The sequence below is a fragment of the Lasioglossum baleicum genome, chromosome 7, assembly GCF_051020765.1.
Source record: "Lasioglossum baleicum chromosome 7, iyLasBale1, whole genome shotgun sequence".
NCBI classification, from domain to species: Eukaryota; Metazoa; Arthropoda; class Insecta; order Hymenoptera; family Halictidae; genus Lasioglossum; species Lasioglossum baleicum.
In genome coordinates this window covers 7827965-7844856 of record NC_134935.1, presented here as the reverse complement: position 1 = coordinate 7844856, position 16892 = coordinate 7827965, and the positions used below count along the sequence as shown (strand labels likewise).

The 16892-nt window shown below is 38.7% G+C and overlaps 3 protein-coding genes across 12 annotated transcripts in view; 1 reads left to right on the top strand and 2 right to left on the bottom strand.

Annotated features, from left to right (window-relative positions):
• The window catches only part of Pax (paxillin), a 29275-nt gene extending 18111 nt beyond the window's left edge, over positions 1-11164 (bottom strand). Inside the window, exon 1 of one of the 10 annotated variants that reach the window (XM_076427705.1) lies at positions 11003-11164. In XM_076427705.1, coding sequence (XP_076283820.1) covers positions 11003-11015 — 13 coding nt within the window. In that variant the 5' untranslated portion in view covers positions 11016-11164. Of the gene's footprint in view, positions 1-958; positions 1789-3910; positions 4070-6173; positions 7106-8152; positions 9337-11002 lie in introns of those variants that run through there. The other 9 variants (XM_076427700.1, XM_076427703.1, XM_076427706.1 and 6 more) reach the window with 9 other exon arrangements.
• Positions 11165-11271: 107 nt separating this feature from the next.
• LOC143210652 (RING-type E3 ubiquitin-protein ligase PPIL2) lies at positions 11272-13685 on the bottom strand. The gene is made up of 9 exons (XM_076427710.1): positions 13455-13685; positions 13008-13374; positions 12778-12943; positions 12563-12711; positions 12369-12492; positions 12160-12308; positions 11942-12093; positions 11534-11869; positions 11272-11460 (listed from the first exon to the last, which is right to left on the bottom strand). Exons 1-9 carry the CDS (start codon positions 13484-13486, stop codon positions 11373-11375), a joined length of 1563 nt encoding a protein of 520 aa, XP_076283825.1. The 5' UTR covers positions 13487-13685; the 3' UTR covers positions 11272-11372.
• Positions 13686-13985: 300 nt separating this feature from the next.
• Positions 13986-14879, top strand: Mrpl11 (mitochondrial ribosomal protein L11). The gene is made up of 3 exons (XM_076427730.1): positions 13986-14231; positions 14310-14499; positions 14557-14879. The coding sequence occupies exons 1-3, from the start codon at positions 14097-14099 to the stop codon at positions 14820-14822; spliced, it is 591 nt and encodes a 196-aa protein (XP_076283845.1). The 5' UTR covers positions 13986-14096; the 3' UTR covers positions 14823-14879.
• The last annotated feature ends 2013 nt before the right edge of the window (positions 14880-16892 follow it).

Here is a 16892-nt window from a genome sequence, read left to right as displayed (position 1 = left end):
TTTTGTAAATATGAAATTGATATATCTCATACCATACTTAAATTTTTAGTAATTGATTAGATACCAAAATTTAATCATTTGCACTCGGAGCCAGCTATTTTAACTCGAAAATTAAACATTTCTTCAGTCCTAGAATAATTCCATTATATATGATTATCTTTCTTTTGCTAATTTTTTAAATACCTCATGCGATACTTAAATATTTGGCAATTGATTAGTTATCAACATATTTAATAATGTAAACAATATTTTGAATAATGGTACAGCAATTTTTAGTAGCGATTCTGGCTCACCACTCGAATAACGATGTTACAAATACATAATATGTAAAATTCTTAAACTAGCGAAGAAGTGGCCAGGGCCCGCGGATACCAAGCTACACCCTTGCCTCGATCTTTCTCCGTTCTTGTTTTTCATTCGAGTGCTCTGAAGTTTCGCTAATTTCTCTATAGAATTACAATTTAGTTTCTAATTGCACAGGGGTTGCGATAATCACACACTACAATTAGCATTCTCCGTGATTGAATAGTGGGAAAACCAAAAGCTACTGGTTTGCGCAACCGTGTTACGTTTCCCTCGACTCTGTGATTCAACTGAATTTACCAATCTCCGAGTCGCTATTATGCTAGAGCTATAAACATTCGAATTATTTGAACCTCGAGCGAACATTTGAATCTTCACTGGTCTGTACTATATTTGTGAATGACGTCGCCGCTTCCATTACGGAATCGACAATCGAACGGCGTCATAGGTGCATCAGAGGTATGCAGAGATCCTCGAAAATTTATTCGATCTCCGCGGTAGATGATGTATAATTATCGACGATCATCGTGATCGAAAACTATCGATATCTCTGCATCGAAAAGGCAACAATCACGCGAGTATGACAAAGCTTCAAGGTAAACACGAAAGGTGGCCCTGGCTACTCGACACAACCAAATGGTACAGGATGGTTTACCGAGGCTGAACAGATTCGTCTCGTTTTTCTCAGTGTTGTAGGCTTCGTAGAGGTTTTCCACTTGGGCCGTTTGTGATTCGCATGCTTCCTCCATCGTCAGAGAACAAACCACGACACACCCACGACGGACTTCCGGTCAAACTTCGAGCCGAAACTGCGGCCGAGACTAAGACACTCGTGCGGCGAGTTGCTACGGGGAACTGGGAATGTTTTCCTGGTGTGCAGCGTATACGGGGAATTAAATTCGTCACCTCAAGTAGATACGGGCCGCAGGACGCTGAATCGACGATAAAAAAACTTTCACACCTACTCGTCGAGCTTGCGATAACCGTCCCCCCCTCTCTCACTCACTCTCTTTCTCACTCTCTTACTTATATTTATCTCTTTTTACGGCGTTCAAAAAAGTTTGCCATCGACGAAGAACAACGCTGTAGACGCCTCGGCGTACGCGGAAAGTTCGTTTCACCGGTGAAAGACGAGCCTTTAGACTTTTCCGAGAGCACCAATGGAAACCATCGGAGTGTCACGTGCCACATGGAATGTGGAAAGGATTAGCGCGCGCGCGAACGTGCGTGCCACGATCGGCGAAACGGTACTGATTGTCAATAAAGCTGCTCGGTAAGGCGACCGGCTTGGAGACCGCAGCCTGGAGGAGGCGAATTCAACCTGGAGAAGGAGAAAGAACGTGGAGGGAGTGTGGTTGGAACGAGGGAACGCTGCACACTGTTCCGGATAGTTCATGCTAGCTGGACGGAGCCCAAAACCTTTGCGGTTCGACGTGTTCCTTTGATTCTGTCCGAAAACTTTCTACAATATCATTCAATTCTATTCCCCGTTATCGAAGAATTTCAGCTTGGCTTTGGTCACAGTAACGGGCCTAAACACATCAATAAATTCAATATCAGATGACTGCATAACTTCGGGCCCGATTTTCATGGATATCGCAAACTGTACTGCACGGTGCAGTGTAAAAAGAAAAAATTATATAGTCACCATTCTTTTCTACGATTAGGAGTAACTTTTCATATGTTACTAGAATATGAATTTGAATTTTATTTTCAAATCGGGGACGACCTTATGCAATCATCTAATAGTTTTTTCACTATCAAAAATATATTTTAGTGCACTATTAATGGCGGCGCTACATAACGTCCTGCGTTCACATTTTGTGGTGACATACGAAAAGTATGAGGCTGCAGCAAAGTTCTGAGACGAAAGAGGAACAGCCATTTTTCCGGATGCGATTTGCAGCCAGGAAACAGAAAAATTCAGGCCGTCTTGTTAACTGGCACCTCTTGGAGGACAACGTAACCTAGTCGGCTTGCTCATGAGAAGAAGTAGCATGTTAGAACCTGTGTGCTCGCAGTAGTCCCGAATCGAGCAAGCGCGCATGGTTGTTCGCGGAATCGGAAGCGTTCTCTGAATCGTTCTAGATCGTCTGGCATTCTTCTACGAAAGTTACGGAAGCTTGAGGTCATCGTAACTGTCCCCAAGCCCGAGATCGATTACGAAATATTGAAATACGAATCGTTGATTTCAACACTGAAACGCACTCGCATTCGAAGGTACACTTCATTCAGTGTTTGTTTAACCTATTGACCGAAATAACTTGCCGTTTCCCTTGCACTCGACGAAATTGTAATTGCATGGATCGCGGGATAAATCGTTTTGAAACTCGAGCGTATTCGTGGTCGAGACGTGACCCGGTTAAAAATTCAAAACGGTGGCCCACTGTTGCAACTTCTCTTTCATAAGCCGTTTTTCGGTCGGTAAAGTAGGTCGCGCGGCTTATGTCACGAACGTAAACAGGTGTCCGTTGTTATTGTAGTGATTTCATACATTATTCTCTCAACTTCATACGACTCGAACATAAATAAATTTTTATGCGTAGTCGACAGCTCTGTTTATGCTTGAAACACTACATTTATAATTTCGAGATTGTGAATACTATATGCGAGTAATTAAAAGTTAATAAAGAAAGCAATTCATCATTTATAACCCAGTCGAAACAGATAATTTTTTGTTATACGTTTCATTTTAGTGTACAAAGACTGTACACTATGAACAGTCCACTTGAATGAGACACAATATTGGCAACCAGCCTGCCGGAGCTTCCCCGAATCTATTTTATACTTATGAATCATACAGTGTGTGTCGATTCGGACACGAATATTGCGTAGTAAATACGCGTAACGCAGGATCATTGTAAATCTCTGTGGCGTTAAGCGTCTGGCCATGCTGCAACACGATCGATAAATCATACGGAAGAATCCCGATTCGTACTCAATCTTCTTGTAAACGACGAATACGAGACCGCGGTTGACGTAATACGATTCATAAGATCGTTGGTGGCATTCATACGATCGTTTTGTTACATGATACCCGATTTGAGAAGCAAACGTTCTCAAACCAATCGCAGATTCATATTTAACGCGCAAAAATCTACAGGGTTCATCTACCGATTGTTCGCATACAGGGACGCTCTAAAAAATAATGATAACTTTTTGAATATTGAACTATACGATTTTGACGTTTCTGAGAAGTTATAGCAATTGGTTTACCACGTGATGTGAAGAGATATATTTTTTGTAGAGGAGATACTAAAAGCTGCGTTTTACGTCCAGTATTTAAAAAGTTATTGTCTTTTTAAGTGTCCGAATATTAGTGAGAGTCACTAACCCTTTGGACTCGAAGCAATTTTAATTCCAAAATCAAGACATTTATTAAACCTGGATCATTTTTATTTTATGGAATCTTTTTTACATTGGGCACAAAAAATTTATACTGCTTTCTTCATAGAATGCAGACGAATTTAACAATATGAAAACTGTTTTGAATAATGTTAATGAGAAATTCTGGTCATTTTTACTGCCGCCTCAGAGTCACTATTCGAGTGCAAAGGGTATTCTCGTATCACTGATGAGCGTGGACCCTTAGAGGGCGGCTACTTACTGATATATTGTTCCCAACGTGCATGCTTCTGGATAGTCGCCAAGCGAGCCGGTCGGATCGGTGAAGCGGATCTCATAAATTCGGTCATCTTACATTAAAGTCTTTCTGAGCGAGCGAAACAAAAACTTTTTGACTATTCGAGTCTTGAAATCACCGAGCACTGGTTTCCGTAGACCCTACGACCATAGTCTATAAACACGGGGGAGGGGCTAACCATTTGACCGAAGAAAAACCGTTAAAAATAAATGCTGCTCTGTTTGCCAATTATGTTTACTACGGACATTATACGGATCACCCGGGAACACGTGTTGCCACAACGCGAACGGACGCAAAAATAAACGTTTCTTTAGGCGATCGTGTTAAAAATAATTACTACGCGAATGTGGTCGGACAAATATTCTCTATTAACAAAAAATGAAAGCTGTATCACTAATAATAAGTGGACTGCGGATCTTTATGCGAAGTAAAAAATGTTTACGTTCATTGCAAGCGACAGGAGTGGAATAACAATATTCTTCTTTTAATTATCTTATCAAGCTGAAACGTACACTGATGTCCTTAAATCTTTTTGCACGTACCCATGTTTATGGTAAATGTATAAAATCCGCAGTCTAATAATAAGTAATTGCTAGCAATGATATGTCATGCTTATGAAAATATAAATGTTTCCTTACACGATCGTTTAAAAGCAATTACTAACAAGTATTTTTTGCTAGCAGGAAATAAAAGCTGTATTACTGCGATAATAAGTAATCGTTAGCAGCGATGTTTGTCTCTGTTATGAAACGAACAATACATTTGCGGAGACATTTAATATGTTAATGAAGAATGAACATGTAATATGTTAGGGCGACGAATATAGTTTATTAATCACGTGACGATCTAGAGATTACAGGGTAGCTCACGCACGAGGATCAAGAGTAACGAGATTATCGATAGAAGCCGCGGATGTGCTGCGGGATCAGATTGAACTGGCAGCACGTGTTGTTTTCTCAAGCTGCAGCTATAGTGTCCGTGTTACGTGAATTCATCTTCTCCTCTCCCCTTTATCCTTGCGTGAAACCTCCCCCTCTTCAACCTTGTCGCTATCCGTGTCCGTTGCACATCTTCGTTTACGCACGATAGTTATAAGCGAACGTTTTCACCTAGATATCCACCGCGACGACAAACTTCCCAAAAATAACCACAACTAGACTTGCCTCGACTCCGTCTGCGAGAAGGACAACACTACGAGCCTCCGCAAAACAGAAACACCAAACTCTGCGAACACTGGGACAGCCGTACGCGGAAACAAGAGCTAGAGTCCAAGAACCAAGCTCCACAGAAAATTTAAGACATATACATATATTATAATCTTTCTATTATATAAAATAGTTCTGTCACGCAAAAACTTCGAGTTTCGAAGCCGCGAGGCGCGTCGGGGGTTGGTGAGCAAAGCGAACAGGGGGCGGACCTCTCTGATACTTATATTATGATATAATATACAATACGATATAATAATTGCTAAGGTGAATCGGAAGAATTTCTTCCTTTACCAAGATGTTGGTTAAAGCTTCGTTTTTTAATTATTAATGAAGTTAAGGAAGTTAAGTAAAGGTAAAAATGGTTTTGAACGAATTATATACATATAAACGAGCTGTCTGTAAATATAGCTTTAATTGAATTCAAATCAGAGAAATGTTAAAAAATTGTAAAACAAACATTTTCACGAGTACACCGTGTGCACTATGGAATCAGTTGACAGGCTAATTGATAGCGTTTAGTCAGCCCACAGCGAGAAATAGTATTAAACTATTGCTCTACACATAGTATCGCCGAATATGACGCCGAGACATATAAGTCTAGCTTAACCTATTCGAGCAATTACTTTAGAAACGCGTAGGCAGCTGGATCATGCGTAGGTCCTGCCCAACATGGGCGCGCGTAGATCGATCATGGTGCGATCCAGGAAGAAGGAATGCCTACGCATGTTTACCTTGGATCACTGAATGATCTTCGATGTAATGCTACACTATAAACTATAAACAACCGTGACTTCCGCGCATAAAAAAGTCTGCTATGATGAATTATCGTGTACGAAACATCGGAAATCATTTCAGGAATGTTTCTTTTAAATATGTACATTGCAAACCACGTAACGCCCCCGTACGTCTAAAAGTATTTTACGATTCAACGCTTGCGGTTGCACGCGAGTAGGAAAGAATGACGAAACACCAAACTTGGTAAACGCGTGGTACATTGTAGTTTTCCCGTTACAACTCACCAGTCATGTTCATTCCGTGGAATTAGTTGAAACTGTTGGATCACCCGGAATAGAAGAACCACACGATTTTCGCGAAATTCAAGTACACTCGTTCAAGTAGAAACGAAACGCTTCGGACAGACACGTTCAAACTTCGAACCTTTCACCCGACGGATTAACGTGAAATAAGAAAAACTGATTTACTTAACTACACATGTGATTTCACAGCAAATCACACGATTTCCGCAAAATCCGGCGTGCGATGATCTCCTTACAATCTTTGGCTGTACTTGTTCAAGTAGAAACGAAACGCATTGGACAGACGCTTGGAAACTTCGAACCTTTCCGTGAAATAAGAAAAATTGACTGATAAACTAGAGAAATAATATTTTCGCTAGCATTTTACGACAACTATCTGCCCATCTTTGTTACCGTTTACGCGTGACGCAGCGTTGTCGGTAAAGTAGAGACACAGTGCGGATAAAGCAGATTTTCGTAATGAAACTAGTACAATGATTATCGGAAAGATGACGCGCAACCCAGACCCGATGCACTATATATTTCCGATTCGATTTCATTCGATGGGTACAGAGATCGACCACATTCTTCGAAGCACACATTTCCATAAAAAGATCGCCGGTAAATAATGACTTGAACAATTATTTCAGAAAGTTTAGTGTCAAGGCGACCCACGTTGTAGGTGAAAGGTGCGGTAGAAGAAAAAATCATTGCGAACTGATGCACCGTGAGTCATCCCCTTCGGACGGAATTAAATGGGTGACTTAAAAATAATTCACAGACGTTTATAATGGTTTCGGAGACGGCTAACTAAGCGACGCGGAAGCGTTCGCGCATCAAAGCCACCAATTTACGTATTAACCTTTGAAAATACGCCAGAAATACAATTTTGACAGCGGTTCAAGTGCACTGTAGATTTCGCGATGCGTGTTACATGGTTCACATTAGCAAATTAAATAACTATTTATTCGTGGCTCGAATCAAAGGTTATCGCGTCAATGGACTTTGTTATATTTCTAGTGAATGGATAACAAAATACTAGACTGCGGATTTTACGCAACTGGAGTAAACATTGCAATTCGATAAGCTGAATTAAATGAGCTTATCTTATTTTAGACTTCATTCTATCCGTAATAAATGAAATAACTGAAAGCGTACAAATGTGTTCTGAATTGAAAATGCTGGGTTGTTTAATTCGTCTGCTTTGAAATGTTTTGACGTGAGCCATGAACCGACAAAAAAGAGGAGTTGCGTGACAGGCAATTGAGCCTAATTTAAAAGACCACAATGACACGTTATCGCGCGACTTCGCGACTGCGAAATCCATTGGGAAAACGTGCTGTATTCGTACCATAAAAAAAGCCCACACCGACGATCATTTCTATTTCATATTTCCGACCGGCATTCTTATTCGGTATGCAAAGAGGTCGCACGCACAGTGGGAGGAAAAACTATTCGGGCACCGTACCGTATGCATTTCAATTGTCGACGGTGATTTTCTAGACTGCGCGATTTTTATGCGAAATAAAAATTTTCTACCTACTGGAACAAAATGGAAATTTATTTTCTTTCCTAGTATGTTTAATAGGTTGGAAATGATATAACAGTATTTCTAAATTATACCTACTCATTTTTGTCGCAAACGCATAAAATCCACTGTCCACTTATTTCACGTTTATGGTAAACATTATTTGTAGAACATTGTTCCGTCGGTGCTCATTTTATTTCAATTTCTAAACACTTGTCAATGCTGTACTTAAATTCTGTCGATGTACATGTACTTATCAAAGTACATACTATTAACTCATTTAATTATGTATCGTGCAGAAAATGTGACTTTTGGGCATATCCTGTTTTATAAAAATTACATACATTGATCTAGAAGTGCATTTTGAACGTGAATTCGAATTTAGAGAAGAAGAACGCGCAAAAATAATCTCGGCAAAGTCAGCGAAAGTAAAAGTGAATGATCGACAACTCACATCCAGGCGGTAGTCCCTTTTTCACGGTGATTTTGTAGGGCTGATAGATAGCGCCCGGGTCTACCTTTCCATACATGCTCCTATCCATTGCCATGCTTTCCTATTTCCTTTATTGTTGCACCACTTATCAATTATCTCACCGATATCCATCAACGTTTACCACACACACATACACAAGCGTGAACAGAAATGCGCTGGACCCAACGTACGTATTATACTATTATGCGGCAGTTTACCGCGGCAATGTTTCTCTCTTTGCAGTCTATCACGAGCGAGTCAGCTGTATAGACGATCGATAGGTGGCGGGGATGATGCACACACGAACAGAACGGCCACTTGTTGAATGACGTCTGCAAATTTTACACGTTAGCACGCGAGCACCTCGATTCCGTCGATTTCCATCACTGAAAAAATCGTAGCAACTCGTCGATAATTCCTCTGATACGATCTATGTCATTTCTGTCACCTTTAGAAGGAGGATTTAGGAGAAGCAGCCTATGTATCATCCTAACATCCCGATCCTCAACTCGCTAGAACCCACGAGCAGTCATTATAATTAATTGGGAATTTCGAATGAAACTTAGAATTGAATTTCGATCTAAATTGGATTGCTGAGAGTTTTGAATTTAGATTTAAATTGGGTCGCTGAGAGTTGAATTTGAATTTAGATTTAAATATGTGACCATAATTATATGAAAGTGGTCTAATTGTAAGTCATATACTTATTTCTCGTTTGTATACATCTATAATTTTCACCCTCGAAAAAGAAACCCCTTGGAGAAGAATTGAAAAGAAAACATGTTTGCTTTCATCGGATTAGTCTCACCGATACGATGTTTGTTTTGGCTCACTATCCTTCTCTACGTTCGCTATCCTTTTCTAGAGAGATAATTTCTGATGACATTTCTGTCCTGAAGTTTTCACACGTATCGAGACGTTACTGTATCGATCAAAACACCTTTTCTGAGGTGATTTCGGACAGATTTGTTTTCAGCAGACCGGTAGTTCTAGCTTGTTGATACGACGGAACAACGTGTACTATCGACTGTTCCGTGATGGACCGCGCTTGACCAAGGGAAAACGAGAAGTTCAAACGTGCAAGTGTATTTCAGGCGCTCGCCCGCAATCGCGGACCCCGTCGATCCTCTTCCCCGACGACGCCAAAAACACGAGGACAACGCCTCTGTGAATACACTAAAAATACGTGAATCGTTGGCACATGACAACTCGAGAGAACACTCGTCCACGGTATCGTACGCGGACTCTGAAAGTAGTGTCTTCCGGTTCTGAGTGTCATCCCCGCGGTTCATTAGTTCTTAACCGTTTGCACTCGAATGGTGACCCTGACGCAACAGTCAAAATTACCATACCATTATTCGAAACACTTTTAATATTATTAAATTCGTCCGTATTTTATAAATTGTCAAACGCCCAACTGTTGTACGAGAAAACCGGTTCAATTCGATGTGCAATGTGCACAATGTAAAAAAGATCACATAGAATAAAAATGATCTGGGTTAAAAGAAATGTTTTGATTTTCGAATTAAGTCGAACTCAAGCCGATCATTTAAAACAGAATCTACCAGATACGAATGCTATTCGTCTCTTCTAAATCGAAATAGGTAAAATTTTATTCTTCTGTCATCAATAGACTGCGGATGTTTAAGCAATTTTCAATTTTTGTAGACGAATTTTAAGAAAGTGGAATAAAACACAATCTTATTTCCAGTGATTATAATAGCCTTTGCAGATCTCAACAAAATAAAAATTGTACTAAATTCATTCGAATTTTATGTTCCACCCTTTTTTTAAAATTTCCACAATCTAGTTATCAATATTCAGACAATATTTAAGCATTAACTTTTAATTACTCGCGTATAGTGTTTGCAACTTCAAAATTTGAAATTTACTGTTTTCAAGCGTAAACAAAGGTGTCGACTACAGTAGCAAATATTTATTTCGCATTAAGGTAGCTCCATATTTGATTGAATAAAAATTTATTTATGTTGGAATGATATACAGCTTTTTCCATGTAACCAGTTATGCAGAAAGTGAAGTGCGAGTAACCGAAGGTTAAAACGATAAATAAACCGCCGATGATCATGGAAGTAGTGTAAGTGAAAATTCCAAACGAATTTATAATACATATTTGTTTATTGAATCAGTCGCAAAAGTCTAAATATCTCCAAGAAAAAAGACAAATTAATATTGGAGACTTTACTTCGCATTTAAGTTTTTCGATCTCCATAGAATATTAATTAAACGTTCTACGAGTATAATATGTCCGATCGCATTTTTATGACGAGAATAAGTAATTAATTTGCAACTCAGGAATGAGTACGTAATCGACAGAGTTGGACTGCAAGCGTCACCAAGGGAATTAAGATAATAAATATTTAGCTAAGCAATTTCTTGTTGTTATTTACACGATTTTCATTTTACAATTCGCTTGCGATGCTGATATATCCGATGAACATAAAACAAGCGAACGCAATTGTAATATTGTTAATGCTTATTTACGCCTTTGCAACAAATTCACTCTTGAATAAAGTCTGTCTGCTTGACTTCGTACGATTGTAAATATCCTGCAGATAAACAAACATCTGTCGGATAAATTATCAATATTTCCATGTTATGCGTGCAAGTGTTCCGATAGAACGGATACACAATACGATTATTATTTTGTATTTTTCAAAGCGGACTTATGAGACAATGCATTCGAATGAAATCGAAAGAAAATTTAACGATAAAAATTACGATATCTATATGTTCCAACGACTCTGACAGACCGAGAGATTCGCGTTTGAGGTTAACTTACGATTAACAACGATTCATCTGAAAATTACTCACCTAAATCATCCATGCTTAATGTACGTCGATCTTGAACACACCGTTTCACAAATCACACGCGAATTTTGACGATTTCGACACGGTATCGCGACAAAAACACCGTGAAAACTGTATGCCCAACCAACTTGTCCGGGTTGGGCAAACCAAACATCAAATATGGAGAACCCGGTCCTCGGAACAGAATTTCCAGTTATCGCGTCTAACCTTTACATAAGTCGGCCGATTAGTCGATCCTTAATTCCCCTCCACTCTCGACGCAATTACAACAACAACGGGAATACATAAATAATACTTTTATTCGTCTTATCAGATGTACAATGGTAAAAATAATTTATGAAAGAAAAGAATTCCAACGAATTTCAATTTTCTTCTACCAAAATGGAAACTCGTTGAGCGAATCCTTCACGAGCCTTTTCTTCTTCGCTACATGGTCGCCGCTGGACGCCGTCTTCTCCACTCTGCGAACAACATTAAACAGTTAACACTAGCCTAATACATTATAATTCATATGTACATAAGTTGCAGTGTTACTTGTTTTCCTCTTCCTTCATTTTAACATATTTCCCTACGCCCGATTGATATACTTTTAACTCATTCTTCTCCTTCTTATCGGAGGATCTACTCTTCGCAGCTTCCTGAGCCAATCGTTCGGCTTCAGCTGCTCGTTCAGCGGTCAATCGTTCGTCCGCTTCTTGAAACGGATCGACGAAAACCTGCGCTTTCTGAATTACTATGTCCTCTATCGGTCTATCTTTGTTATCTACATCGACCTTCTCGATAGCGTTTAAAGTCTCCAGTCCGCCGACTATTCTACCAAACACGGTGTGCTTGCGGTCTAAATGCCTGCACGATCGAAACGTGATGAAACTGCAATTGAAATACATGCGATTAGATACGGTATTTATATATGTATAAATGTTTGTATTGCAGAATTTATACAATTGCGATCCGTTTGTGTTTGGACCAGAATTTGCCATCGATAAAATTCCTCTGCCCTGATGGACTAAGTTCGGTTTGAATTCATCCTCGAATTTTTTACCCCAAACAGAGGTTCCTCCGTTGCCAGTATTCGTAGGATCACCGCCTTGTATCTGAACAAATTAATATTAATTTCTTTATCTGTCGGAATTTCGGAATGATAAGATCGATCTACGTACCATAAAATTTCGTATAGATCTATGAAATTTCGTTCCATCGTAGTAACCATCTTGGCAATGTTTTATAATGTTCTCGCAAGTTTTTGGAACAAGATCGCAATGAAGTTCTAAGTTTAAAGCGCCGAAATTTGTGAGTAGCCTCACGTATCCTGTAACAGTGGGACTGTATAGTTAAACCAAACAATGTAGAAAATGTATGCAGTTTTCACCTTTCTTCTTAATTCGTTCGTATCGCACCAAATCTTCTGCTATGATCGCTGCTTGATGTGTTGTTTCCGTTGGCATTACCGTCGATGTGAAACCAGCAGCTACAGCTCCGGTAGAATAATGTGCCTACGGGTATACATAATTGTATTTATGCACAAACGGAGACAGTACGAAAGAAAACTATTAGAATACGAACTGCATTGAACTTGTCCGCTTTCGGTTTGGAAATTTCTTGCTTGCTTTCAGGCTGTTTGAACTCTTTATCCAGCTCGGCCAATATTTCTTTCGTTTCCATGGATACTGTCTTCAATTTTGCATTTGGGTTGTTTCGGTCTTTCACAGTTTCTGGAAGAATTATTAAAATCAAATAAATTCGAGCAAACACAAAACGTGAGACATTCGTCTTCATACCTTCGTCCTCTACTTTTATATTATTTTTAATATGATGGAACGTGGACAAATTAAATTTTGTCGCATCATTTGGGTCCTGGATTGTAATGATATCTTTTCTCATGAAAGCCTCGTCAGTTAGTAAATCTTTCCAATTGCGTGTCTTTATATTTAATTGCTCTACCGCCTAAGAACGGGATACCAATATTCATTTAAACGTTCACAGTTAAACGTTTTGCATCGATACTAACCTCGTATGAAAATACATTCCCAGTTGTTTTAACGGCAACGATATGAGAATGCTTAGTAAACAATTTGAAGAGTACTGGACAATGATATTGTCCTTCTACGTTCTTGGCAAAGTTTAACTTTATCAATGTCTTCGGATCTAATGGTTTCCCTGTCACAGGATTGTGTTTGAATCTTTTTATATATTGCAATATCGCTTCCAATTCGAACACATTCCCTTGTGGATCGCAGTACGGATGTTTGAACGGTTGTAAGCATAAACAACAATGATCGTAAGGCAAACGACGGAACGTTGTGTCCTCGGTTTCTTCCGAAGTTCCTGCCCTTTTCCCACCGTATAACGTGGACCATTCAGTGTACGTTAGATACCTATAAAAATCAGAATTATTAATAAAATAATTTATAAAACGGATTATAGATCGAAATAATATAACCTCTTTGTATCTTACATTTTATCCTTTTGATGTTGACGTTTCCCCATTTTGACGCCTTTTCTTTAATCTCTTCTCAGCGAAATAATTATTCACACCACAGTTGCTTCTTTAGAATGAGACACGTTATCTTCGAATAATAATATTTATTATTTACGCCACCATATATCGTCGATAAAGATTTCAATACCTATCAATACCTATATAACCTCTAATTACTCTACAGAGAATCCAAGAGAATCTGTGTACATTTTCTACCGCATGAACTTAGGTACGACAGCGCAATAATTCCTGCAGTATCGCCGATAGAAATAGGCGCGAAGTTTGAAAGGTCGAATACGCGCCTACTCGAAAAACTGTATCATTTACAATTTACGTTAATAAAATGGAAGCGTTGACGAAATATACGGATGAATACAGACGCAACTAAATGCGTTTTGTTCTTTTTTGTTTATTACAATAGTTACATTACTATTTTCGTTCAAAAGATGAAGAAGAAAATAATTTTAAAGTTTGGCCAACCTAACGAAGTCAATTTACTATCCCGTTTCAGAAACTAGGAGAAATCTGGAGAAATCCAGAGCAATTCAGAGAAATTTTCAGAAATTTTGTCCTGTGTTATGAGGAGATACTGAGAGGATTTTATAGAAGTTAACAGAAATGTCGAAAGCATTGTCCAAGGGTCGGAATTTGAAGAAAGTTCTACCAAAAGTAGAGCATAAGACGCCACTGCGAGTGACGATTCCTGCAGGAATGGCAACAAGCAAACCACCTCTTGGATCACAGCTTGGACAGGTTAAAAGAGTTGTTGTTTCTAAGCAAACTATACGTAATGATATTTCCCAATTAACAGAATAACATTTCTGTTTCCAGAGGAACATAAATGTACAAAATTTTTGTAAGGAGTTCAATTCGAGAACAGAAGACATTAAACGTGGTGTTCCTCTGCCATGTCGAATCAAAGTAAAACCAGACGGTACCTTCGACTTAGTAATACACAGTCCACCGGCCACGTTCTTGTTGAAACAGGCGGCTGGAATAACGAGGGGACAAATGGGGAAAGGTAAATGCAACAAGACTCGATCTTTAAACATCTTTTATGATTATACTTGTGTTTCAGGTGACATAGCTGGTAAAATTACATTCAAACACTTATACGAAATCGCTTGCATCAAGTCGCAAGACCCACCCTTAGCATTAACAAGTTTAGAGGGTCTTTGTAAGATGCTAATCGGCGTGGCACGCACCTGTGGAATTCAAATCGTACATTCTTTAGACCCTGAGGAACACGCAGAATTTATGAAACAACGAGAAGAGGGGGTTCAAAAGTTACTGGAAGAAATGAAGTTGTCTAGGGAAGCTAAACTACTCAGAACAGCAGTTTAATATGTTGTATCCATGAAAATGTATCGATCTAATATAGATTTGCAAGTTGTACATATACTATCTCCGTGTTGTTATTTTTTTAAACAATGATAAAATGTTTCAATAAACGATGAGTAAACCTTGAGAAACACTCGAAAATCATTGATGAATAATACAGCGAAGGGTCGATCTAAGCAAACGAGAACTGTACGATCTAAGCGCTTACCCCCACCACTGCGGGGCTACCTCAGTTGCCGCGAGCAGTGAAAAGTGTAAATTGTGTAACCACTATTAATCCAGTTACAAAACTTCTTTATTTTCAATTTTCGTCTTGTACAACCTTTCTAAAAATTAAACTTAAAAATTAAAATGAGTCATTTAAAAATATTCTCTAACATTGTTCACGGGAGTGGATTTCTTCCTTCGGCGTTGTACCGCCTAAAAAAAAGAATGTTTCGTTATTCTTAGAGTAGTACGATGTAAAAATGAGAATTGTCTTACCTAAGATTGTTACTTTTAGTCCGTCTAAGTGAAAACGTGTCGAATGTGGAATGCGATTTCTATAACGCTCGAAACATGTGAAAACAGCTTCTATTTCCTCTCTTTCTTCTCGATTCAGTTCGATCCCATTTCCTTCTTCTTCTGCTGCTTCGTCTATGGCTTCATCTCTTTGTTCATTCCAGAGTTGGGCATTATCTAAATACGAAATTATTTGTAAACACGGACTGCGCGGTCGAAAACTTGCTGCACACTGTATGATACTGTATGAAAAGATAATGATAGATAAAGTAGTTTTGTAATTGCATTAGTAGTGGTTCACGCGGCATGTTTACGCTTTACACATTTACACTACCCGGCGACCGAGGCAACTCGAGTGGAGGGGGTAGGCGACAGTAGGCGAACGGACTAACAATAAGATCGACCACCTCCGTCGGACTTACTTAGATCAAGACTTTAATTCAAGTCACCGGACATTTATTCAAATTTGACCACATCTGACTAAAATATCCTATATTTTCGAAATTTTAATTATTATTTTTATATATTTTTTAATTTTTTAAATTTAAGTGGGGGTAATTGTTTTCCAATTTGGTTTCTAGAGCTGCCCATAATCATCCCAAATTCTTTTTTCCGAACATTTATTTAAATAGTATACATATATATATTTAATTTTGCATTCATATATTGTCGTATAATAGATACATCCAATTAAAATACAATTACCATTTCCTTGAAGATAAGTGTCCCGTGACTTATGGACGGGAGTGTATACATATATATATATACATATATATACATATATATATATATATATGTATTCTTCAGAAAATGATCTATTCTTAAAATTTTTCGATAAAATATTGCCCATCAATGGTTCCTACCTTCATCGATGTTTACATCCCTTTCTTCCTTTATTACCACACCCCTCCCTTCGTCCTTGTCTCCGTTACTATCCTCTTCTTTCCGTTCCTTGCGAACCAGCCGAATCCTGTGACGTCTTTTAAAATTCGCTAGCCAGCCTCTGCTGATTTTGAAATTTGAACACGCTCCAAACTGTTCTTTCAGTTCAGCTGCTTTTTGTAAAAGCAACGCATCCGATAGAACTTCTCCTATCGTTCTCCTTTCTATAACCCACACGAGCAACCGTTGCTCCAATTCGTCGTACGTCGGTTTCTTTAAATTTTTCCGACGTCTCTCCAATTTCCCTTTGTTCGCGAAATCCGTGATTGTTATAGCGTTTTGTTGGATTCGCCAAACTGTCACGTGATTGACTTTATGCTTTTTAGCGACATCTGCGATACTTTCCGTTTCCAAGTCTTTCAAAATATCCACACGTTGTTGCATAGTTAACACAACTCTTTTGCCACTTGCCATTTCTGTCCATTAAGCTAAGCACTAATACAAAAATTCAAAAAACTAATATTACTACTATTTAAAAAAAAGAGTCACTATATATGTAACAATTGATAGAAAACTGAAAAACAAACAGGACTAGAAAATTGAACAGCTAAAAAATTAGCACAAAAATGTCAGAAATCTCGTTGAAGGTTACGAGAAGATGTCTGAGACGAAAGACGTCCGAATAGTTCA